The following is a 26113-nucleotide window of genomic DNA, read 5'->3' as shown; positions in this document are numbered from 1 at the left end:
TAGAATAAAGCTCATGAATGACAGCAGCTTTGTAATTTTTAGTAATCATTCCCTCTATGAGGATAAATAACTCATATGGCTCAACAAAACATAGCATAACCATGGGATGTCCTCACTGTAGTACGCAGGGGCTCAGGTTTGTTAGTTTTTTTGTTTATGTGTTTTCTCACACATTATTATATCCTTGTCCGGTGTTGGTGTGTAGGACATTTTGAACAACAGATCTGTTGCCAAAGTCACATTTCCGTATTGGTTTATGTTGAAGGAACTATTTTGCATAGTTTTACATAGATAACTGTCACTTTGCAAACCATTGGTTTAGAATAAAAATAGAAACTGAAAAACGAACGACTGTTATGTTGAACTACTACTGCTAGTATTTTACAGTGTTACAGTACTTTAATACTTAATGTGTTAATGTAATACTTTTGTATTAGCTCAACATTTGATTTTCTTTGGTCAGACAGATCTGGGAAATTTAGATGAGGGTGGCACAGGTATTAATAGAATATAAATATGACTTTGAGATCAATACAAGAGTTAAAAGACCGATATATTTTCTTTTTTTTCTTTTCACTATTACACGCTTACATAACAGCATTTCATCTTATATCTAGCCGTCTCACATAACGCACTCCGTAGAGCCTGAACTAAACAGGTGTCTTCCGCTGAGCTTCTTTTGGGCCGTGAAAGCACCACCCATTCTGTTTGTGTGGGCGGAGCTTCTGGTTTCCTACTGGAAAAAGCTCTGACTGAGTAAAGAGAAGTTAGAACAGCAGGCATATTGGTGGTGTAGAGAGGTTCTCACCTGTTGTTAAAAGCTGTTAATTAAAAAAAGAAAAAAAGAAAACATTTTTTTCTCCTCTTGAGGTTCTCGGAGTGCGTGCCTTCAGGATGACGGACGCTCTTTTACCAAATGGCATCAACGACGGCGGCGGAGACAAAAATTATTTCAAAAAGGTGAGTTTTTGTCTCTCGTCCTTCCACTTTGAGAACAAAAGCAGGACACGTATCCCCACAGTAATGTATCCAGCGTATACTGTTAAGTTTAACCTGGAAAAATGGTGACTTAAGGTTAGGCTTGTTGTTGACGTGCTACTGTTTTAACTTATTAAACCGAACGTTTAATAAGGCCTGTGCTAATGTTAAAGACAATTAACATTTCCCAATGAACTCCCCTTTTTATATCCAACTTATTGTTTCCGCTTCCCATTTAAAGAGCAATTAGTTGCTATTTTATTTTTCTTCCATTTTAATTTTTTCCAAAGAAACCAACTAATCATGGTAAATTATTCTTTGGTGTATTAGATGTAATAAAAATCGATAGGTTGATGCTTGATTTCAGTCTTTCGAGTACAAAAAGCTGCTCCTTATCTGTCACCAACAGCCGCAGCAGAAACCACAGCATTGTCAGCTTCAGGTGTCCGTGGGTGGGTGGGTGGGTGTGTGTGTGTGTGTGTGTGTTACACCCAGAATAGCTGTACTTCGTGCACTTGTTGATACTGGGAGCCGCGGCCAAATATCCCACAATCAACATAATCAACTCCCTGTTTGTTGTTAGGGAGGTGTGAGGATGATTGATAGTTAAAAGAATTTGTTGACATTCCTGGTGGACTTTGGTCAGTTTAGCCTTACTGCCGAGGCATGAAACAGGTTGGGTTTGTTTGAAGAAAAAAAAAGAAAGAAGATCATTGTATTTAAGAGAAATTGATAGCCAAGTAAAGCGCAAACCTTTGGTCTTTTTAATGATTGTATCTCACAGTTCCTGGGAGGTAATCTGAATAACCTCATCAGCAGAGTGATGTAAAAGATACATATTTAAATTGGACTTGGTTAAAAATGCACCCCTTGTAGTGTAACTGAGACAGTTTCATGCTGTAAATAGGCTTGTGAATTGTCATGGCACAATAATTGACAAACCCTGCATGAGGACCAGCAGAGAAACCTCTCCAACTGGTTTCACCTTTTCAAGTACCTGGGGTTGTAGCATTTTCCAGAGCGCCTAGTCTGTCCAGTTTGAGGTCATGAGAAAGGCAGCTGGCAGTGAGAGAGTGATTATCTAATGTGTTTTTGTTGGCTTGCCTGACTGCCATGCTGTGGTCTGTGTCTCATTCTTCTACATTTACACTGGTATCCACAACTGAAATGTGTTTTTATAGAAAAAGCTTGTTTAGATGGACATCTGAACACAGCCTTTGTTTCTTTCAATCCCACCAAATCCCCTTCTGAACGCTGTCTGGATTTAGGCTCTGTGTTGCACTTCCTCTGTCTATAAAAAGGTCAGTGGGAGCTGGGGTCTGGCACTGCCACAAGACATGATGGGAGACTATAGAGCCTCCAAAATATTATTATTATTATTATTATTATTATTATTATTATTATTATTATTATAAGGCATTTCAGATATTACAAGCACCTATTTTTTTCATTTTAAGTTCTTTCTTTTAGTTCGGTGTATTTCTGTATTGAACATTCATGTGTTTTACTTTCATGGCCTTGCCATAAAAATGCTTGCACATTTGCTAAAACCACACAATGAGTTCTGTGCCCTCATTTTGTCACGCTGAAGAGATTTGCAATTTGGAAACTTTGGGTCAAATTTTAACTAAGTGAAGTCGAGTCGATCTTTGCCTCCATTTTTGAGCTTCTCTCTCACTCTTGAGTGAAAATGAGTGTAATGATTTACAAGGCCTCACCGGCTCCAGTGGATGCTCCAGGGAGCTGTTGTGGTTCGGGGCTTCCGTCCTAGCCTTCCACCGTTTCACCTCCAGCTGGCTGGTGTCCGACTGTTTGGGCTGCAGAATGGAAAGATGGCAGAACAAAAAGCCGAATAGGCATGTTTCTTCTCCTTATCCTCCTTGGCCAGTGAGAGGATTGACGTAGCATCTGGCCTGAGGGTGTCCTTCAGCCAGACCACAGACACAAATTGACAACATGTGTCCTGGTTCACAAACCAGACAAGCTCAGCTGACTTGGAGGCACACTTAGATTTCCTCAGTAGACTTTTGTATTGGAAAACGACAAATGAGATCAAGCCATAAACAAATATTTACTCATGCAGTAGTTCCCCTGAAATAAATGCATGTCTTTGAATTGAAACAAGAACACACTGTTTGACAGCAGTATGCACACTTGGAATGGATTCAGAGTGAAGAGTCATTTAGGGAAAATACAAGTTTTCAACTTGTCATTATTCATGTCATCATTAAATGATACCGAGCAGGAGCTGTGAGTCTGTTGCTACCAGAACTGGGTCATGGCTGAAGCCTCTCCCTGGCTCGTTGCCAGTCCTAATCAGCACTTGTATAAACCAACCATCCCATGAATTAATGCTCCACATGTTCTTTATGAAGAATCAGTTATATAATACCAGATTGATTTGCTGTTTGATGGATATGGTAATGGACTGCGCTGCCTTTGTGTTTTGCTCTAATGAAGTGTTTTGAACACTTGTAGAGAAAGACTGTTCTGTTCAAGTGTGCCAGTGGGTAGGAGGGGCTCACTTCAGTGTGCGGATCAGTGGGTTAGTAAGGGCAGCAGCAGCATAAGCAGCCAAGTGGTTTAGTTCCATGTGTCACTTAATAGGATGTCAAAAAGTTTTGTAGCATAGTAACAAAGTATACATAGAAAAATGTCCTGCTATGGTTGCTATCATACTTGAGCCACTCCTTTGTCCTGGTACATACTGCTGCTGGTGATGTCACGATTGACGTGACCGGACAAAACGTCTTCAGCCTGCCGTCATTCTACAATTATCTGTTGTGTTTTGCCACACCCTTGATAGTTTCAGTACTCTTCTATTGTGTAGTTAACATGACTTGGTTAATCATTACGCCCTCAGGTGGTTCAACTGTTTGAACAGGATGAACCAAATAACTATGGCAGGCTGGTTTCGAGAGTACATTATACTGTGACTAAAATATTATGCTAAATGTGACTATTGTTGAAGCCACTTGACCTGCAGTGCTGAAATTTGTTCTCAAGACAAATACCTTTGCTTACTCATTTTACAGGAAGTCTCTGAGATCAACATTGACGTGAGACTTAGTTATCTGTAAAATATCTGGCAGGTGTGACAGAGAAGCACGTACATCTATAGCCTTACTTGGAGAAACTGTAATGAATAAGAATATTTAAGCTGTTTTTGTGGCAGACATAACAAAACATCTAATTTCCGGACAGTCTTGTGAACTAATTAAAGTGTTAACAAAGTGTGGGTTCTGTTTTTGTTACAAAATATAACTTTTGCTCAACATCTTATAAGGTGAATTAAGTCAGTTTAGGTAGTGGGAAGGCAGTGAGAGACTGTCACATTATCAGTGAAGAGATGGTGACTGCATTCAAAGCTTTACTACATTACAAAAAGTATTTTTACTCCTAAGTTTATATTAATATTTTAACTTTGGTATTATGCTGTTGTTGCTATGGTGATACTACACATCTCAGGTGTAACTAATTTAGTTTTTTGAGGAGTTTGGCTGTTAGATTCAAAACCTTAATCAGAGGTACAGGGCACAGATCATCTTCAGCTGTTATGTAGATATGTTCATTTGTATTGTACAGTGTAACAGTAATTTAAACATTACTCTGAAATTTTTGGTAAAATTTACTCAGACTGTTTTCTCCCCTGCTGACCATGATTGTGGGAATCCTCCCTGTTATGGAAAAAAATTAAATAATCGAAACTTGTGCCTCATTGTTGACATTTAAAACGGGACAGAGAAATTAAACATATTATCCATTTATTACTTATTACAAAAGAAACTAAAGCTCATTCTTTTGCTGACCTCAGAGTGAGTCAGATCATTTCAGCTTAGATGTCCCATGCTGATCACTGTAATCTAACTAGTTTTACTGTGCTGACTGGTCTCTTCACATCACGTTGTTTTCACTAACCAAAATAAACCACAGACCACACCTCTGCTCTTCAGTGAGTCAGTGAGAATGAATTCCTGGTGCCAGTTTATGTGAGCTGCTGTGAATGACAACCTTTTAACTTATTTAGATTGGTAAGTTTGTGATAAAGTCAAGGACACGTAGTACCGCTATAGTTCATGTGGGTCCATTATGTGTAGTCATGGAAAATGACATCAGGTACCTTAATTGATACACGTAATTACATAATAAGGTGAAGCTTTTTTTCTTACGTCAAAAACTAAAAATGATGTAAAAGCCCTAAAATTTTAACAGAAAGAAAAATGTTGAAACCTTAAGAGTGTCAAGTATTTTATCACATTGAATAAGTAATAATATAATACATCTTTTATAGTAAATTGAAGCTGAAGTTTTGAACGTGCAGAATCTGCTGGGAAGGCACAAATCTTTTGGTATCAGAAGCTTTGTAGTTGTCCAATTTTTACAGAAGAGCAAAGAGGGAAGCTACTGTTGGCATCCAACAATGTTTCTCTCTAATATGTAAAACTGTTCTATTGTTGCATTATGTTTTTCTGTTTGTTACATTTTTAGAAGATGGGTTTTTTGTTGGGGGTTTTTTTTCTTGCTGACTCATTTTTCCTTCCTGTGTTTCAGGGTTGCAACCCATTCGCACAGACTGGACGAAGCAAACTGCAGAACACACGAGCCAGTCTTAACCAGCAGATTATCAAACAGATGAGGATGAGGGCTGGAGCTGAGAATCTGCTCAAGTAAGAGCAAAGTGATACATGCATCCAACTTAATATATGGGTTTACTGTGTGCATGTGTGTGTGTACTTGAAGTAGATATGTTTTTTTAAGTAATAGTTGATTCATTCTAAAGTGGAAATATTTAAAGAGGAGAGCAAAGTCTATGATGGGTTTAAGAATCCAAGCACACATGTAGTTTTGCATATGTTACATCATTGTAGCTAGCCTTTGTCACTGCATTGCAGGGAACTGTTGCTGTTGATATGTCTGGCCTCACTTTTGTCTTTCTGTCATGAGCTGTTGTGAATTTATACTGGTAAGAATTGAAATGACACAGGGTAAATGGTAGTCAGAGATAACAATCTCGCAGAGGAGCATTCCTTGTAATCTGAAAACAAAGAGCTTCAGTGACATGTGATTAAGGAGGGTCTACTGAACTCTTTACTTTATGCTTTACTTTTATCCATTTTATTATAGTGATTATAAGAAATCAAGAGAGCAAGATGTGAGAAATTAAGCCTAAAACTTTGCCCAGCTGAGTTTACAACTCTGACAGCCAGGATGTTGTTTAGTGGTATGAATGTCAGAAAGCACCTTGTGATGAAAGGTTGCTTTTCTCTAGAAGAGTGAATCATTGTCTTTCATCACTGTGCTCATGACTGTGATGGCACAAGATAAGAGATCTCTTTCCTTTTGTCTGATAATACTGCTGTACATGGATACCACAGTTATTGCATGGTCTTTAGGTCTGTCTAAGCCTGCCGTCAGCCTCTGAAGTCTGCACATTCCTTTAGTACTTGACATATTCTGACCAGGCAAGGTCGGAGGAAAATGTGTGTGTCTGTATGTGTGTCTCCCTCTGCCAACCCACCTGCAGCCTAGAGAACGGCATGGATTTACTTCTGAGTTATAGGTATTCTCTCTGCTCTATTTTTTTTAAAGATCTTAAATCATATGCAATCTAACCCAAGGTCTACCTCTGCTCTTCCATCTCAGTGTGTGAGAGTGTGCATATCCTGGCAATCTTATCCCACTAGGACACCCATTATATGCTCTGCCTGCTTTCTTTTCTTCTGCTTTGCTCTGCATTCCTCCCTTTCAGCAAAAGTCAGTCTGGTCAGACTGGTTTTCTTCTATTCTTGTCTCTCTTCTCTTCTCAAAATTAAAACAGCAGAGACCAAGACAAGATAAAAAAAAAATATCTAAATTTCCAATATTGGAACTTTACAGACCATCCTGCCTGGTCAGTACTGAATGAAGCAACTGTAAACTAGCAGGATAAAGGTATATTAACCTGCTATACAGGCCACTTGGAACAAGGGGTTTAAGGTTATTTTTTTTATTTGAAAGTGTTTTCACATTTGCTTTATAGTTGCAGATGGTAATCATAGCAGCCCTTATTGTACTAAAATGAAAATGTATATGTAAAATTGGTGGAGTCGCCCTTTAAAGCGTTTAGTTATAAAACTCCACCAGCTAGCTGCCCCTAAGGTTAAAATACAGCACACTGCCAATCTGCCAAAAGTGTAAAAAAGCTTTTCCAAAGAAGTGGATAGAGACAACCACAGATGCTGGCATACAGTTGGATTCCCACACACTGCAGGATGATATTAGATATTTAAATGACATATTAATAATAGCCTCTGGGCTAGCAGACATCTGTTCGGTCCAAACCATAGGATCTCTTCCTCCACTACCATGATCTGTTCCCCGGACCAAACTCCTCAGAAGCCCTTCAGCAGGCCAACAGGAAGTGATGCAGGCTGTGGTAGAGTATAAAGTGTGGATTTAAAATCCAGCATGTGGTGACCTTTTTACAATGTGCCTGAACAAAATCCAGACTGCTGGATATTATTAGCTTCATGTCATACAAAGGGAATCCACTGAACCTGACTGTGGTTAATTCTGGTGGGTGGTTATTTTGTACCTGCTTTTTTACCCTTAGGTTAAGCAGGTTTTTTTTTCCCCTCCAACCCCTGCCTTGTAGGACTTCATTACTTGTGACCTTTCATGTCTAAAAAATGCAATCCTCTGTAATTACAGGGTAGAAGGAGATCAGGTGACAGATACGTTCTAAACAGTCTCGAGACTGACAGGTTGTAGGTGACGATGGGTATGTGTGAGTGTCCCATTAATTATGACTGACGGGTAACTCGTTAGGATCCACTGTAAAACGTAGATAAACATAGTGTATGTGTGTGTGTTATCTTGTGTCTCCATGAATGCACGTTAATTGCAGGTTGTTTTCACATACTGACAACGTAACATAAATTCTACATAACAAAGGTTCCATCCACTCTGTGCATGCATGTTAGCATTAACAAACATGCAGCGGTATTGGTGCAGGGTTATCTCTGCTATGCAGCAAATGCTCACACCTTATCCATTTGTTTGTTCCAGACTTCCTGCATGAACACATGTATACAAAGCTGTATGCAAATGGAACATTTAGTGCACTGATCCTTCTAACTTAAAAAAATGCGAACTACATTTTAAACATTTAAATGTGTGTAAGTAATGATAATTGTTGCAGAAGCAGATGGTGACATGGAAGTTGATGACTAGTGGGATTCAAAAGGGGTCTCCTTTCTAGGCGTATTTCATTCAGAATGGTTAGGCTTTAAAAGCAGGGAAATCTGAGACTAACGTTTACACACACGTGTCCTTGACCAGATCCTAGGTGATCTCTGTGCAGTCCTATTACAGTAGTGACATGTACATAGTCTGAGACATCTGTCAAGCATGCGTGCCGAAGAGTAGAGCAAGTGTACAGTGGGCCGCAGTGACGCAGATCTGTGGTCCAGAATACCAGAAGAGACACGCTTGTTTTAATAATCAGCTGCAGTGAGGTTTGGCTGAGCCAGAATGGATAATAACAAGGCTGATCTGTTTTTTTTTCCTTCTCCATTTTCCCCTTCAATCTTTCTCTCTCTACAATCACCTGTTTGCAGGGCTACATCCAATAGCAAGGTGAAAGAAATGGTTCTCTTGGAGTTGAGCTACGTTAACTCAAACCTTCAGCTTCTGATGAGCGAGTTGGAAGGTCTCAACAGCTCTGTGGAGGTTTACCAGAACAACCAGTAAGTACAAATGTTTCTCCTCTCTTTTCTACTGCTCCAGTTCAAGGGTTTTAGAATGAAGGAATTGTGAACTTATGACCTTATTATTCTTATGACCTCACATTAGATGGTAGTATTCTTGTGAGTAGCAATTCAGCTGCTGGCAATAGGCTATAATTGCTTACAATTTTCAGAATAATTGTAGTTTTACATTAAGTGCATGTAAGGAGGCTGTGAAATAGATATCATGCTAAAATGTCCACACATCTCCAGGAGCTCAACGCAAAGGATTTTGGTCCCAGTTTTCTTGTGGTGAGGTGACCACTGATCCAACCTCGCGAAGAAAAATTATGAATTACTATTAAAATAGAGATGTAAGACAACAGACACACATTCACAACCTACAAGAGACAGATGGCTCTGGCACGCTTTCAAACGAAAGCCTCTTGATGACAGAGGAGGAAAAGTGGTGACAGTGGTGTTGTTGTTAAACTGGAATATCAGGTTTTGCACAATGCACAGAACAACAAGGAAACACTGAGTTGAATTTGTATGCAAGCCAAGATGATCATCTGGCAAAAAGCATTCTCTCACTCAGTGTGACGGTCAGGTGTGTGTTGTATGGGTGTGTGACAGTGAAAGATTCTAGTATTTTCTTTCCAAATGCACCTGCCATATTTATAAGGTTTGGATAAAAGAAGTTGATGCATGTTATCATTCTCTCACTCACGTCTAAATGAAACTTTGGCAAGACACAAAGGACTTGATGAGGAAGTGGTGACAGATTTTTATTTGAAGATGCATCTGTTTGTGCTGCAAATAGTACACTTCCTCGTGGCTACGAAGTAACCAAACAAGTTTAAGCCAGTTGTGGGTAAAGAATATTAATTGGGTGACTGAAAGTAATCATGGGGTAGGTTTTATTCCAGAAAGAAATTAAACAACTGTGGAGTCTTCCATTTTGAAAATATGAAGTGTAATCATTATTAAAAAACAAAAACACATAACTGATTTAATTTTGACTGATGAGTTTGTTCCATCGGAAGCTTCGGTGGCATTGTTTTTAGCTCACCCAGTACCTTGCCCACTCCATTCTGACCACTTACGTGTGGTGATCAGTGATACATGCTCATTCTCAAAGAACAGTGTGGCTGGTAGGGTTGATGGTATCAGAATATTTGGGTGTCTTATTAGGATCTCTCAAGACGTTACTGTCAGTGCCTGGAGGTAAATTCATGGTACACAACTCTGTGTGTAAAAACAACAACCCCCCAAACAAACAAACAAAACAACAAACAAAAAAAAACATAACTAAAATAAAATAAAATAAGAAAAGAATGCACACCCAGTAGAGGTAGAGTAGTCTATGCTACATATGATTTGTTATTAGGGTTAGCTCTATGTCCTTCCATCCTTGCCCAACAAAATACTGAGCAAATTAACAGGGTTGTTGAGGTGACAAGGTGTAATGCTTCTAATATCCAACTGTGTATTTCCTATTCTAAAAACTGTTGTAACGATTTGTTGAGCTAAAGACCTAGTTAGGGCAGTGTTGTAATTTCTGACATAAATCTGCAGATGACCTTATAAAACCTAAAATGCCAACTCATATTGGCTCCACAGTAAGCCCAGATTAGTTTGTTTGGTCTGCAGAGTCTCAGTGCTGTAAGCACCAGGAGCCTTCAACCTGGTTGTAATAAATTTGGTTTCCTGTCTGCAGGGTACCAGGCAGGGAGGACAATGAACTTTGCTCTTAGGAATCTAGGGAGGCAAATATTGAGTGTATTATGTGTTTTACACTTGTGTTGCTTGTGGTAGTTTGTATCTTGCTTAAATGCAAAAAAAAACCCTTCTCTTTGTGAACATCAAGAAAACCTCACGCATCAGCCACTAAGATTATTTAGATCCTCCAAATTCACCAGCTGCCTCTCAGTATAATTGTTAGTCCCAGCGTGATCAGTCTCATGGGATCAGATTCATTAGTGCTGGAACAAACAGCCTCTCTTCAGTCTCCTTATCAGACTATTAGAGAAGCACCTGCTCACGGCACACACAATAGGAAACCTCTGAAACTGTCATTGTGGGTCTGCTTAAAATAAAACCCATTTAGGTCCATAGTGTTCTCATCGTCAACAAGCGCCTTATGCACAGGTGTGTGGGAAGCCTAAACTGGAGAATATTAGATATGTTGAGAAAGTCCTTTCGTGTCATTGCCTAGCAGGTGTCTCATAGGGATGACGCTGTACAGCCACAATGGAGAGTTAGCCTCCTCCTCTCAGCCTGAAATACAACCTCACTCTTAAGTACAGAAACACAACACCTGTCTCCAACAGTCTTTCCCACTAGTCCACTGTCCTTTGTATAGTGTCTTTCTGTGGTTATTTCTTAGATTCAGCTCCTTTGTGGCATGAGGCAATGCATAACACAAAGTGCCATACAGTCTGTGGCCTGATGGCAGTACATGTAATGTACATTTGTTTGTTCTGTTCTCTGAATTGCCCTATTGAGGAAAAAAAAAATCTGGCTCATCACTGATAGATTATGAAGTAAAAATGAAACGGACTCACTAGCACTGCTCATTATTTCAATGTATGAGTGTAAATGATTCGTCACACTACCAAAGTGTTGCTGATTTGTCCAGTTCCTTTGTGCAAAGTTCATGAACTTTCCTAGAACATTTCTGAATCAGCAGAATTAAAATGATTACTAATGAAAACAGTAAGATAATATGTCAGCATTGCAGGTCACCGTATTCATTTTTGCTGAGTAAGAGAGACTAATTTGCTCTTGTCTATTGTCCAGAATACACAAAGATATCAGATGCTCAGCTCAGCTGTGACCTCTGACACCAATTGCGAATACTTTAATAATTCAGTAATAAATATCATCAGAGTTTTAGAACTTCAGATAAATTTAGTTAATATTAATAACATCATTTTATGAAGTTAACACTTCTGAACACATAAAATCACACGTTTTTAGTTTTATAACATTATTTTAATATACGTTTTCATCTGTCCCTCCTTAAGGGAAGATTAGTATTCATTAACATCATCCGGTTGCTAACAACATATCCAAACTGAGTACACACTGACTTCTTAGCCTCATTGACATGTTCTAGTTAAACGGGTTAAGAGGTCTTCTTAGTCGGTGTATACTAAGAAGTCAGAACAGATTGCAACAGCCTGAAACCTTTTGCTTTAAACGGTTTAAGAAGTGCTTGGCTCTGTGTAGCTAAACCCACAGCTTCCCTTGACTACCTGTTGTCCGTTTCCCGCGTGTGTGTGAGGAGCGAGTCTCTGAGAGGCTTGTAAAATTTTCCCTCCAGATTCCCTGTGAAACAGATGCACTCAACCCCCATGGACCCATCTCTGCCAAGCCAGAGAAAAGTCCAGAGTGATCTCATCTACAAGGACTAATGGATTACACTGCAGCCTCTCTCTCTCTCTGCCAGTGTTACTGATGAATGAGGTTTTCCTCTGGCACGTCAGCATGCCAGAGGAATGCTGTCTTATCACTGAGTGTTGAACATCTCGTGTAAAGAACAGTATTTTGCAATAACAGTGCACAGTAGTTCACCTCCACTCCTTTTGATGTGAATTTAGAGAAAATCATGTCTCTTATGAGGTCTGAGATTGTTAATTAATCCTTTTAAACATAAATGGTTTTGAGCCTGAAGTTTGTATCAGGCAATTCCAGAAGCGGGTGTTTTTTGTTGTTGTTTTTTTTTAAATACAATTTTTAATAACAGCTCATTATTTTGCTTTGAGGAAAAGAGAGAGTTTAGTTTTTTGTTTTTAATGATGCCTCTGTGATTAGCAGCAGGTTTCTGTCAGGTTATAGTCCCTCAGCGCTGATAACAAGCTGAACTTGCTTTCCATCTGTCACTAACAAGGACCCCCATAAAACCAGAAAATTTCCAAACCATTAAGGTTGTAGCTGACATCAAAACAGTGTGTTTTATGGCAGCCTCTGTTTACTATTTGCCAGGCTGCAATAATCGGAGGTTAAAACCTGCTAGTAGCTAGAAGAAAGACAGACTGAAGCAAAGCTGCAACTCCTGAATAATTAATCAACAGTGAGGGACATGGGAGGCCTCATTCACCTTTAAATCCTAACAGATTTTTCACAACACCATCTGCCTAATCCTTTTGTACAGTACCTCCTATGAAACTAAACTTTCTCAACAACAAAGCTGTCACTAATGGGACTAGTGTGATTTAATATTTACTAATCTAACTGTGTTGACCTCATATACCCACTAAGGCTTGGTGTGCTTTCAAAGGGTGTTTCCTGGATATATATATTCACACAAACCATAGAGACGTCTTTTTAACCATCAATCTGTTGCACTGGTATATTTTCTATTTGTCCTTACTTGTATTGAATATTTTGTCCCTTTTTTAAAAAAATGAAAGGTCCTGCTGTCCTGCTATCATGTGTTTGCTTTGTTGGGAATTTATATCATATGGATTACACAGATCAGCTACATATTTGTCTTTGTTGCCTTCAGAGATTCTGCCAACATTCCCCTCATTGCTTTGGGCCTGAAGGAAACAAAAGAAGTTGACTTCTCTACTCCATTCAAGGTACAAAAGAAACCTCAAAAGTTTCGACTTGGCATTCTTAAACTGTGTTGTGCTTTCAGAAATGCATACTTGAGTACATGCAAAACACCACTTTTGATCATCAGTTAAACAAAATTGTATTATAATTTCTGTCAAAACAGGAATATAGGTATGGAGCTACAAATAATAATAATTTAAAAAAAACTGATATTTGTAGGCAGTATTTTCAGTTTGCATGTTTACATATATATCCTTGAAACTAAGTATCCTTGAATTACGTATTTCAGTCATATTGTCTGTCGCATGTATGTGTTACGTTACTATGTCATGTCACTGAATGTTCATTTAGGACCAGGACATCACCTGATCAGGAAAAAGCTAAAAGTGGGTCACTTGTTATAAAGACAAGTTGAACTCTCGTAAACGGGGTAAGCCCGCTTGTAAATGTCATAGTTGGCACGTTTATGTTGTGTCGCATCCTGTTTCGGATTGTTGACGGGCATGTGAGACGTTTTCTGACAAAGATCTCCGAGCACGTTAATTCTGCTCTACTTCTTGACTGAAATCGTGCCTCAGTTTTCATGACCTGCGGCCTTATTCAAAAAGCTTCCAAGTACAAAGAGTTGCTCTCATGAATAAATTCTAAGAAACCTAAGTTCTCCTGACAGTAAAGGGTGTATTCCAGTAAAGATAAAGGTTATTCATCCATATAAACATTTTCCAGTTAATCCTCCTTAATGGGGGTATTCACAATATGGCTTTAAATTTGATGGAGCCTCTCCTACATGTGGCTGGCTCAGAGAGAAAAGAAATTCTCTCCAGCATACACAACACAGGGTTGTCTTCTTTGTACTATTTAGTGATGGTATGAGAAAAACCACTGTGTAGCCAACAGATTGAATGCTTAACTTAAGCTCCTAAATGCTAAAAAGAACTTGTATTTACATGCTGATTTTTTTTTTTTTTTTTTTTGTCTTTCTGTCTTTTATAGGACTTTATCTTGGAGCACTATAGTGAAGATGGGAAGACTTTTGAAGATGAGATTGCTGACTTCATGGACCTGCGACAGGTGTGTTTAATATACCCATTATTCATGTCTGTCACGGAAAAAACCATGAAATCCTTTGACTTGAACTTTTATGGGCTGGGTCAACTACAAAAACATATTTCCTGTGCAGTTAGCTGCGGAGTTCACTTCATTTTAGTTTACAGGTAGAGTGAGAGATCATTCTTGACATTTCTGCCACCTACCAAATACACTGGAGATGATAATGATTGAGTAGCACAGAAAACAGATGGTCTTTTGTGTTCGTTCACCACTTGTGAACATGTGCTTTTGTCTTACATATCCTAGGCATGCAGAACACCAAGTCGAAGTGAGGCCGGGGTGGAGCTGCTTGCAAAATACTACAGCCATCTTCCTCTGATAGAGAGCCGATTCTTCTCCCCAACCAGACAGACGGGCATCTTCTTCACATGGTACACTGCAGTCATTTCCTAATTAGCAAAACGGACAAAGCAAGCAGTGCAAATGTCACCTTGTCTTTCTAACCTCTGACAGAAAGGAAACAGGTGAGACTATATCCAGTGACTTCAAAGTAAGCAAAGAGGTGCCATGAACACCTGTGCTTTCCTGAAACCATGTCAGCTGGTGTGACTCGACTGGAAACTTCCTTATGAAATAAATAAAAAGGAAACATTTGACAGCAGTTTTTGGGGTTTTTTTTCCCCTCCTGCTGCTTTTTCGTCATGTATCAAGCCTGGAAGAGAAATCCTGTTTAGAAAGCAAAACAGTAGACGGCTTGAGAGACATATTAACTTATCAGTGATATCAGATGACAAATCCTGTCTTGGATTTTATAAGAATTCCACACTCAAGAGTCACAAAGGAGTCTCAATGAAGTGCAAGCATTCTTTTCAGAGAGGTTTTATTGCGTGTTAGTCATGCTACTTATGTTAGTCATTGCTACTGAATTAAATTGAAAATTCTAGCAAAGATAAATGCACAGATAAAGAGCTCAAAGACTTTAAAGAGCTTTAGCTGTGAAGCAAATTTGAAGCATTTCAAACAAGTGATATAGACAAGAATATGATATACATGCTGTTACATTAAAATGTAACAACACACAAAGTGTGACATAAAGGCTGTTATATTGCTGCTAAAAATATTTTTCACTTCATATTCTTTGGACTGTTTATCTTCATGAGTTTTTTTTTTTTTTTAACACATTAATGTTGTGTTTACTTTCCTTTAGGTATGACTCCTTCACAGGAGTGCCACTATGTCAACAAAACCTGTCACTAGAGAAGGCCAGTATCCTTTTCAACATGGCCGCCCTCTACTCTCAGTTCGGTACCCGTGCTAATCGACAGACACTAACTGGCCTGGAGGAGGCTGTTTCTTCCTTCCAGAAAGCTGCAGGTATGCAGAGACGTGATGAACTGATGATCTGCAGTCATATTAATTCTCTCTTTTCAGCCTGTGTTAAGGCCAACAGTCAGACTTTTGTTTCTTAAAGTTATGTTTATCTTTGTTCCTCTATAGTCTGAAACACTGCTACCGAAAGCTGAATCTTTGAGTAAAAGGAGCAGATATAAAAAAAAAAAAGAAAAGAAAAGAAAGCCAAGATGAAAAAATAAATAAATAGTGACAGCAAGAACTTCTTTTAACTGCTGAAAAAGCGCCAGGCACAGGGTTTCATTCAAAGCTAAAGACTTTTTTTTTCACCCTCGTGCAGTGCTTCTCTGATAACACAGTTCTCAGAAAAGTATTACCACTGCAGTACATTTTTGTTTTTAGAATATTGGCCAGCTTCCACCCTGACTTCTGTTCCGTGACGGAGAATGAATGTAGATGTTTCTTGTCATGTGGCTGAGCTCCAGGAAGCACCAAAAACATGAAGAGACTGTCCAACCCTCAAAGGTTTCAGAATGTTTCGTGATAGATTTATGACTTTGCAGTGTCGGCAGTATTGCTCTATAATTATAGCTCTGGATATTGCTTCAACTATGTTGCTTTGATGGCTTTAATTTAGGCTTGTGTGAAGGAAAACAATTATGTTATTATGAAGAACATTGTGACCAAGAACCTGTAGTAATCCAAGCTGGGAGTTTACAGGCAGGAAAGCTAGGTGTAGCGCAACTGCTGCAGGGCTCTTTAGCCAAGGATGCAAAAGGTGATGTGAATGAGAGAAGCCAGCTACTGTAGGAGTTGCCAAGTCTTTATGCGAATTGTACTGAGGCATTGCTCTGTTATTAAGCTGTCTGCAACTCACTGTTGCCAGGTTTTTATCTGGCAAACAGTAGGCATAAATTCTTAGCTGGAGTGGACATGGCCTTATTTCTTCCAAAGTAACTTGTATCTATTATTGTACGATCTACTGTACAGTGTAAAGCGCCTTGAGGCGACTGTTGTTGTGATTTGGCGCTATATAAATAAAACTGAATTGAATTAATTTAATGTTTATTTCTTTGCTCAGTGTTTAACAGACAGACACAGATATAGTTAATCTTGCTGAAATAATATTAACAGCAAAAAGGCACTGGTCTACCTGTGCACCTTTTAAAACATCTGTCTAAAAGGGTGTCAGTACTTGGGGTTAAAGTACCAGCAGAACCACATCTGTTGTTTTGTGGACTAGCAAAATATATGCTTTCTTTTAATTAAGTAATTGATAAAAAAAGAGAGAGAGATGGCAGATGCCCAATCTATTAACTATAATATCAAACTTTGACAGTAAATTTTTGACAGTAGAAGTCAAATGTGGGCTAGCCATGATACATAAATACTCATGTTCCAGATATAGCTCATGTCAACCAAATCCCAAACGAGAGGTTCTATTCTGAAATTACCATTATAGCCTTGGAATTACATGACGACTTAGATTACATGAAAGTGGCTTTTGTTATGTAGCTGACCCAGACTTGAGGCTGGAAAAGAGAAAGCAGGCTTTCTCCCTGCAGGCTTCAAAATAGAACCCAAAACTGGAAATTTTCCATGTAGTGTACGAGTAATTTAGTTTTTTTTTTTTTTTTTTTCTTTCTTCTTCTTATTTTCTCAGTTAAGTCTCTGATGATTTAAATAACTAGCACTAATTGTAGTTTCCTTGGACTAATTAGATTTTGACTTGTGCCGACTGCTCTTTCCTGTCCAGGTGTCTTGAATAACCTTAAGGAGACTTTCACCCACACTCCCAGCTACGACATGAGTCCAGCCATGCTCAGTATGCTGATTCGGCTGATGCTTGCTCAGGCTCAGGAGTGCTTGTTTGAGAAGATTGCACTGCCTGGCATCCGAAACCAGTTTTACTCTCTGATGAAAGTTGCACAAGAGGCTGCAAAGGTAAACTTCAGAAAAGCCACACATAGTCCTCACATTATATACAAGTAATACTCTTGTTCTTGCTCCAGACTTACAAAGATCTACTGTACTTAAAGTGAATGTAAAGTGATAATGTCGCCACAGTTCTTTTTATTTTTTGTACCTGTCTTGGTGCTTTTAATGCACTTTTAAATGTAACTCTATCATCCTCTTCCTGCCAGGTCTCAGAAATCTACGATCAAGTCCATCAGTGCATGATCCAGACACCAGTAAAAGACAATGTGCCATTTTTCTGGTCCACCATGTCACAAATTAAAACCAACCACTACCGCTCCATGGCACACTACTTTGTAGCTTCAGCACTGCTGGACCACCAGTGTAAGAAGAGATTCAAATTTTTGATTCAGTGGGATTTGGGAGGAAGTTTTTATTTCTTCATAGATACATATAAAAAAAATGCTGTTGTGTTGTTCTGCTTAGACAACACAAATGTATTCTTTACCTGAAAAAACTGTTTATGTTAAAAGACTGTTAATACATTTCTCCTTTAGTAAGTTTTCATGCGGGTTGTGTGTAGTAGATATTTGGCTCTTGGTTGTTAATGTGTACAGCAGTTCAAGGCTGGATGTAACAGGATTTGGGCTGCCTCTTGAGCTCTCTGGAATATCTGATCTCTTAAAGTGCTGTATGGGCCATTGGGTTGGTCATGTCAGATTACGTCCCTGTACCACAGCCATCTTGGATGCTTTTATATAATGCCTCTTTGGGGATACTCACAAATTGTCTGACACACAAAGAGATCCATGCTTGCAAACACACACACATACATGCACATGCACAGAGATACACACGATTGTAAAGAGTCCCAAAAAAGACAGCAAAAGAGGTCATGATGAGAAGGGAAAGAAAGACAGCTGAGGTGATTTAAAAATAAAAAAAACAAACAAAAAAACCCCAACTGAGTGTAAGTGCTGTATACTTCTGCAGGATTAACAGTTATGTAGACTCTTACTGCTCTTTACATAAATAGATGGGACCAAGTGAGAGAGTGTGAGGGAAAGGAAAGGTGATTTTTCTTATCTCCAGCTTTATGTCAACTCCATAATGCAATTTTCTACTGATGTGCACTGTTTCGCTGTATGTTTTTATTCTTTTCCTTTTGTACTTTACATGTACATTTGGAAATGAATAAATCAAAAACAAAATAGAGCAGAGTGGGTGGCTATGGTTCTGAGAGTGGGACGAGACTGAATAAAGGAAACAACGAAACGAAGCAGCTTTGGGTTTGGCAGCTCATTAACAGATTCCTGTGTGAACACGGAGAATAGAGCAATTAACCACTGGACTGTAGAGAGGCCTTGACTACAGAGCAGGGCTGAATTGAGATTGCTGTAGTAAACAGATTAATCACAAACGATTCCAAATAAATTCTCTATACTGTCTCTGCTAAGCAGAAAACTCAGGAAGCTAAAAGATATTTCCGGATGCTTTTGGTTTAATAGATTTAATTAAAACTTTAAAATCCAGTGAACCAGAAAAGGAAGATTGAATTATGGAATATATGAACAAAGATTGCATTTCAAAACTTCTTTTAAAACATTCATTTGCTTGTCCAATTCAGGATTGGGGGCAGGGAACCTATCTAAGCTGTCATAGGGTGAGAGGCAGAATATACCTTGGACAGGTCACCAGTCTTTCACAGGATTAACACATAGAGAACGATAACCATTCACACTCACATTCACACCTACTGTCAACTTTTGACTTTGATCTTTGGACTGTGGAACAAAGCTGGAGTACTGATAGAGAGCATGCAGACCCCACATAATAATCAAAAGCATTATCAATAGTTCTGCTTGTATTTTATGCTTTAAAACGAGAGATATAAAACAGTTTTCCAGTTGCTTAATTTTTTTCTTTTTTTCTTTTGCTCTCTGTGTGTTCAGTGGGTCCGGGCGATGATGAGGACAAGCAGGAGAAGACCTTGTCACAGGTGTATGATAGCCTTCCTGAGGGATGCACTGCTCTGGACATCTTAAAGAACAAAGATGAACGTCAGCGGATTGGTAAAATAAGCACAAAGCGGAACAAAATAGCTCTGCCTATTCATCTCAGTCCCTCCTTTCCTTTTTATTGTCTTCTTCACTTTTCTTGATGAATTTTTCTCCTCCTCTGCAGGTAAAGCTCACATCCGTCGTGCCATCTTCGGTCATGAGGAGGCTTTGAGGATTTATGGATTGTGTAAGAATACCAACAACTTGGAGGTCCTGCAGGAAATTTTAAAAGCCAGTCACCAGCGCTCAGTCAACAAGCAGAGTGAAAATGAAAATGAAGAAGAGTTCACTGATTATTTGGAGGCCCCAAAAATCATCTGTGAGTTGTTTTTGTTTAGTTTTTAAATAATTTATAATAATAAGAGTTAAAATATATGCAAGGAAACATAAGTTTGTCAATGATTTTAAAGTTCATTTGAGTCTCCAATAAATGTCACTGAGGTGAAAGCTATTCATCCTCTGGTAATCACAGAAACCGAACAGTCACCTTAGTGTCACCACAGCTAACACTTAACACTAACAAAAGGCACTAAAGCGAAGCAAAAACACTGTTGATTTGGGAGGACTGTCTCTCAGGAAACTGCTCATAAAAAGGGAGCTGCATTGTCTGCCACACCTGCTGCAGTTAGCTTTGATAAGTGGCATTTATTTCCAAGTAGAGATGATGTAATGTTTATACTGCCAACTCCCTGTCCATCTCTCTTAACAGTTGAAATGTGGTTGTGACGGTAAACATTATAGAGTGATAAATTTATTTTTGTTACTCTCTTTTTATAGCTAAAACAGAACACAAAGCAGAGATGGAATTTCCCGCAGCTGCAAAGGTGAAAGTCATCGACTTTTTCCAGAGGCTGGTACGTGGGTTACTAACGATTTACTCGCACATTTCATACATGGTTGTTGGTCTGGTCTATTCATTAAAGGACATTAAATGCCTCTGGATTTGTGTTTTGTCCTAAAAAGTTTCATTTATTTATTTTATTTTAACACCCAGAGTGTATTTTTTGTTGTTTCTGAATACACCCAACCAAGGATGAGTCTTCTGGAAGCTTTGGCACATGAAAACTCCTCTGATGTGTCCAAACCTTTCTGGACTCATGCAAAACTAACACTAAACATGGACAAAGGTGCTGGTCCTTGCTTTAAGTCTGCTCATGGTTAATGTGGTATTTTAAAGGGAGATGAGAAAATAGAACTTTTTACAGTTCACTGCTTCTGTTGAAGGAAAAATCTCTACTGAAGTTGGTGAATTTACCTTGAGATTGAAGGTTGACTTCATTTTCCTGTAACTCCCAAACTTTTCACATTCCAAGTGCGGAGTCTTTCATGCTAAATGCATTGAGTAATGTTCCTGTACCTTTCATAAATGGTGGTGGTGAGAGGTAGGGGGGATGGGTGACTAACAAATTTTCTCTCTCTAACCCTGGAATCTTCTGTTCACTTTGTTTGAAAGGGATGTTTAAAAAAGCTGAAATCATTCATAAGGGGGGCCTGGGTCACAGCTGACATTTCCAGTAGTAGGTGAATAAGTACCTGTCTGGTGCCAGTTACAAAAGCAGTCACAGCAGCAAGAACATATTCCCAGAGATATGAAGAGGAATGTGGGACTGAAAAGCTTAATCTGGCACCATCTCGCTGAACAATCACTCTGGTGATTACTAAAGCCAGTGCGATAAGAGTCGTCTTGGTACTAGGTACAACTGAGTGTCAGGATTCAATGGAGGAGAGATTTTCCCAGCAGATAACAAGTGTGTTAGAGACGGGCAGCCTAAATGGAAAGTATTATTGGAAATATCAACTTTCAAGGATAGATGCATAACACCTACAGCATTTTGAGAAGGTTTTCCATGAGTGTCAGTTTGTTCAAAGGATTCACTGCCTTTTTTGCCTAATCATACAGAAAAATGACATCCTTGCTAAAAAAATTTCAGTTGTGTGAAAGGTACCATTAATTCTTCAGTCATATGACTTCCAGCTCCTCTGAATTGAAGTGGTAATACACAAGACTGTAGCCACCGTTCTGGCCCTTTACCTGGCATTTACTGCTACAGTAATATAGCTCAAATATGTGAGTATTAAGGGCTCAAGCCAAGACATTATATTGGATTTTCAGTTTCCCCCGCAGCATTCACTGAAATCAAACTCAACAGGATATTATCTTCTTAAGTCAAGAATACCTGTAGCCTTATTAATCCCAGCATCCACATTCTGTCTCCGCACAGGGCCCGCAGTCAGTCTTCTCGGCCAAGCAGCGGTGGACTGCCCCACGGACAATACGGGTTCGCTCAGATGACAGAGACCTGGGTTTCACACTGAAAGGAGACTCACCGGTTCAGGTGGTTTCACTGGACCCTCTCTGTGCAGCTGCTGTGAGTTAAACTCTATTTCCTACCACTGAATGAACAGGAGTAGATATACAGGATTTTAGGTGACTGTCAGTGTGGTCCTATGTAACAATCAACATTACATGGTTTATTAACTTTCTATGTAATTCATAATTAATGCATTAGTCCTTTGGAAGTTCCTTTTTTGAAATTACTCTGTTAAATTATGATCACGCACTGGTTGGCATATCTGTTCTCATCTTAATTTTACAAGGTACATTGTTTTTAGAGCACAGGAGAGATATCTTTTGGCCACTTTTGGTGCTCTTGGCAGATTTGATTAAAAATCAGATGCATAGGTTTCTCGATATTAATTACAATCATGACGTAGCTTTGTTTGCTGTGGAAAATCTAACAGCTTGAATTTTCAGTTGTGCTTCCATGCAGAATATCAAATACGTTTCGATCTTATCTACTCAATGAGCCTTTGATTAAATAAAGTCACTCTTGGAAGCCTAAACAGGATTTCAGCCTCAAAGAATGTTTGGAGGCCTTCCCCTCCTCCTGTTTGTCAGCTACTCTGACTACTAATTTAATTAAGAATCAGGGAGTATTTACTCTCTACAAGCCAGCAGTCTGACAGCTCATTAAGAGGTGCTGACAAAGAGCAGACTTTTATTAGGCCCTGCAAGCTATGTAGAGAAACAGATTAGTAGTCTTGCATAAGATAACTAGGTCAGACTATTCATAACTTTAAATACTGCATTAAATAGGATTTTTATTTAGAACTTGCTGGGTCATTAGTGTTTGACCTATCTTAGGTGGACATGGATCACGTTATAAGGTAGACACATGTGAAATCATGTTAGTGGAGTGCTCTGCAGCACGCTAATGATGAGTTATGCCTTCTGAAAAAAATAAGGCGTAAAAACCCCACCCCCCCAAATAACCCCCACTTTAGACTAAACTTCAGTTGTTTTTCGGCTGATTGTAGCTGCCTCAAGGGAGTCGAAGGAAAGTAGTTCAACATGACTTGTAAATGTTTACTCTTCTACAATATCAGGACATTTCACCCTGTAACTCAATTTTCTTTGTCATGTTTTTTCCCAGGCTGATGGCCTCAAAGAAGGTGACTACATTGTTGCTGTGGGTGACACAGAGTGCAAGTGGATGAGCGTGAGTGACATGATGCGACTTCTGAAGGACATGGATGAGGAGGGGATTGATATCCAGGTGGTCAGCATGATGGACAACAGCACTGCCATGGTATGCAAGGCCCTCGTTTTGTCCAATGTGTTTAGGGAAAGGTTATCAGCAGGTTTGTTTGATTAACAAATGGTGACGGCAGAATTGGTCTTTGTGCAAAGTGATTGCTCAGTCCAGAGTTTTAGATTTCTCCTTGGAGGTATCAGTGTAAATGGTTTATATCATTTCCCATGAGAAACAGGACCTTGACTATGACCTACGTGTGTGTTTAAAACAAATTACTGCTGTGTGAGTTCACCAGCCAAGTAGCCTAAACACGTGGACAAAGAGCTAAAATCATTGAGGTTTAAACTCATCCACAGTGTGGCATGATTTGGAAAGAAACAGTGCCTCAGTGAAATTAAGAAACTATATGAAAGTATGTTAAAAAGTAATGCACTTCTACAAGTATTTAAAAGGTGGTAAACTTCATTAGGTTATGTATTTATTCTGTACTTGTTTTGCAACCCCTCATAACTATTCGCAATAGTTTTTTTTCATGATTTCGGATATTAACAACTGATCAATAACTCATTGACTGATGAAATAATTAGGACTGTTTGGTATGCAGTGTAAAAAAATAAATAATAACTCTGCAAAATCCTGACTGACACTTTTTTTTTTTTTTTTTTTTTACTAAATGTCATTTTCATTGTCTGTACCATAGCCTACCAAGAGTGCAACCTTCTGTGGAAACTTGCCTAAGACCTACTCCATGATTTGTCTGGCCTATAATGAAGATGACAAGAACTCCAAGTCTCGCAAAGTAGCCAAGAAGTCATCATTCCTCAGCTGGGGTTTAAAGAACAAGATGAAGAGTGCCAGCACCCTCAGCCTTCCCACAGCAGACAAGGCCGGCGCTCTGCCCTGGAATAAACCTTGTCCCACCTTCCCCAGCTCCAGTTCCTACAACAATGACAGTGGCCTCTACTGAGCTAACTGCAGCTGTTACTGTCTGCAGTACGCATATTGAGCCCAGTATACAGTACTGTGCTGTACCTATACTGGACCTGTTTTGTGTACTATCAGTGACCTTTGGTGTTTCCACTGGAATACTAAGCAGCAGTGTATGTAGTATGTTGCTTTGGAAAGTGGCTGTGCCAAATACTGTATATTGGTGGACGTGATGGTATGTGGGTGCTTTCCCAGCACAGTTCTGTATCTGATGCAAGTTGCACTGTACGTCAGACACAATAAAAAAGCATTTAGTGCCATTCCAGTATATGTACAGCACAGTAAAACTGCACTGTCGGAAAAACTAAAACGTATACACACGCGCACACACACACGCGCACAGATCACTGAGACTGGCTTCTTAGTTAAGCTGCGATTTCAGTGTTTTGTTTTTGTTTTTTCTGAAAAACATGCTCCAGACGAATCGAAGAAGAAAACAAAGTGGTGCAAACACACCCAGCCCCAGTTTCTGCTTGACTGAAAGGCAGTGATTTGATTGTGGGTTAAGCACTCCCTTGTTAGTGCCATTGTGTACAGAGCTGTACACAGTGAGCATAGCTGTGCATACTGTATGTGGGAAGGAATCCTCTTATTGCCACAGTTTTGTAGAAATCAGTGGCTGCTGATCAGTTTCGGGATTTAAAATTCATGGATTTTATGGATGTAAATTTAATAAACTATGTTGCAGTATGTTAAACAGTGATTGAGGGAATGCTAATTGTATAGTGGAGGTTTTTTTATGTCTGGGAAGAGGGGTGTGATGAATGCAATATTCTATAAGCTGCTAAAAAAAAATCATGTGTACCATGGCTATGTATTACTGTCATTTGTATTTGTGAGACAGTCTTTGAGGACTGTTGTTTCTGCTGAGTGCCATTCCTGGGACACAGTTTTAAATGCACAAATATTGGTATTTTAAATTTGCTTAATGTACCAGTTATGCCACAGACCAATATGCCTCCAAGTTCCAGAAATACAAGGATGTATCATTTACCCTTGTGATTCATCCTACCCGCTTCCCTAAGAAGAGCATGACCTGTGTTTTATTGATGTGAATTTTGATGTAGTTAAAGTTTATTATGTCTGTAGAAGGGAAGAATGTGGGCAGACTGATGACTTTCCTGCATCACTTGGACAGCCAGTCACCCTACAGTGACTCTGATCAAATCCCACATTTGGGTTTCTACTCTTTATCTACCTGTCTTTATCTTAGTCACAGTCCCTATTTTACTGACACTTTGCCGTGTTGGACTTTCTCTTTATCTACAAAGTAGATTCTTATACACATTTGATAATCAAATTATTTATGTAATAAAAAACACAAATATATATTTACCTGTAAGCTGTAGGTTGTAGAGCTACTTTGTGAATGGTCAAGTTGTGAATGTTGTTTTGGACGCGAGAGTCCTTGGTTTGTTTCTTGAATGAATGTATTTTACTAGCCTTGCTTAATCCATTAGCGAACTTATATATTGCTGCATTTCAATGTTTTAAATTCTAAATGTTTTTAAGCAGTTTCACTGAGAAGACGTAACATTCTTTACTGTTTACCTGTTACTTTCTTTTAAGTGCCATTTATGCTAAATCATGAAGGAAAATGCCTCACCGAGTGTGTAACAAGTCTGTGCAGTGAATGCTTCATATTTTGTTAAGTGTACTAACAGATGCAGAGGATCATCTTTTTTACATCTTTGTGTTCATGTTACAGTGCCTAATAATTCTAAATGCCTTAGTGTATTTGCAGAGGTTTATGGTACCTGGTTTTTCTAAAGCTTTCAGGTTGCCTTTGTTCCTTTCTGTGCTTGGTCCTGCATAGCTCTGTGTTGATAAGTCTTTGTATGAGTTCAAATGACAATAAAAAGGAATAAAACACATGGAAAGATAAAATTCTTTAATTCTGTCTGTGGTTCCAGTTACCAATCAGGTCGGGAATGCGTGGAATGAGTCTTGACCACATACACGC

At 39.0% G+C, this 26113-nt stretch overlaps 1 protein-coding gene across 2 annotated transcripts; it reads left to right on the top strand.

The window, feature by feature from the left end:
* The first annotated feature begins 455 nt into the window (after nucleotides 1-455).
* On the top strand, nucleotides 456-26024 carry rhpn2 (rhophilin, Rho GTPase binding protein 2). 2 transcript variants are annotated; one of them, XM_080300397.1, is made up of 15 exons: nucleotides 456-960; nucleotides 5530-5645; nucleotides 8577-8705; nucleotides 13198-13273; nucleotides 14244-14321; nucleotides 14607-14731; nucleotides 15508-15674; nucleotides 17407-17594; nucleotides 17795-17951; nucleotides 19520-19639; nucleotides 19752-19946; nucleotides 20405-20451; nucleotides 21850-21996; nucleotides 23062-23217; nucleotides 23864-26024. In XM_080300397.1, exons 1-15 carry the CDS (start codon nucleotides 895-897, stop codon nucleotides 24128-24130), a joined length of 2034 nt encoding a protein of 677 aa, XP_080156523.1. In that variant the 5' UTR covers nucleotides 456-894; the 3' UTR covers nucleotides 24131-26024. The 2 variants fall into 2 exon arrangements, with proteins under 2 accessions (XP_080156523.1, XP_026031137.2); XM_026175352.2 differs by having other exon boundaries at nucleotides 20405-20481.
* Nucleotides 26025-26113: the final 89 nt, after the last annotated feature.

The sequence above is a fragment of the Astatotilapia calliptera genome, chromosome 1, assembly GCF_964374335.1.
Source record: "Astatotilapia calliptera chromosome 1, fAstCal68.1, whole genome shotgun sequence".
Lineage (NCBI taxonomy): Eukaryota > Metazoa > Chordata > Actinopteri > Cichliformes > Cichlidae > Astatotilapia > Astatotilapia calliptera.
This window is presented reverse-complemented; position numbering and strand designations above follow the sequence as displayed.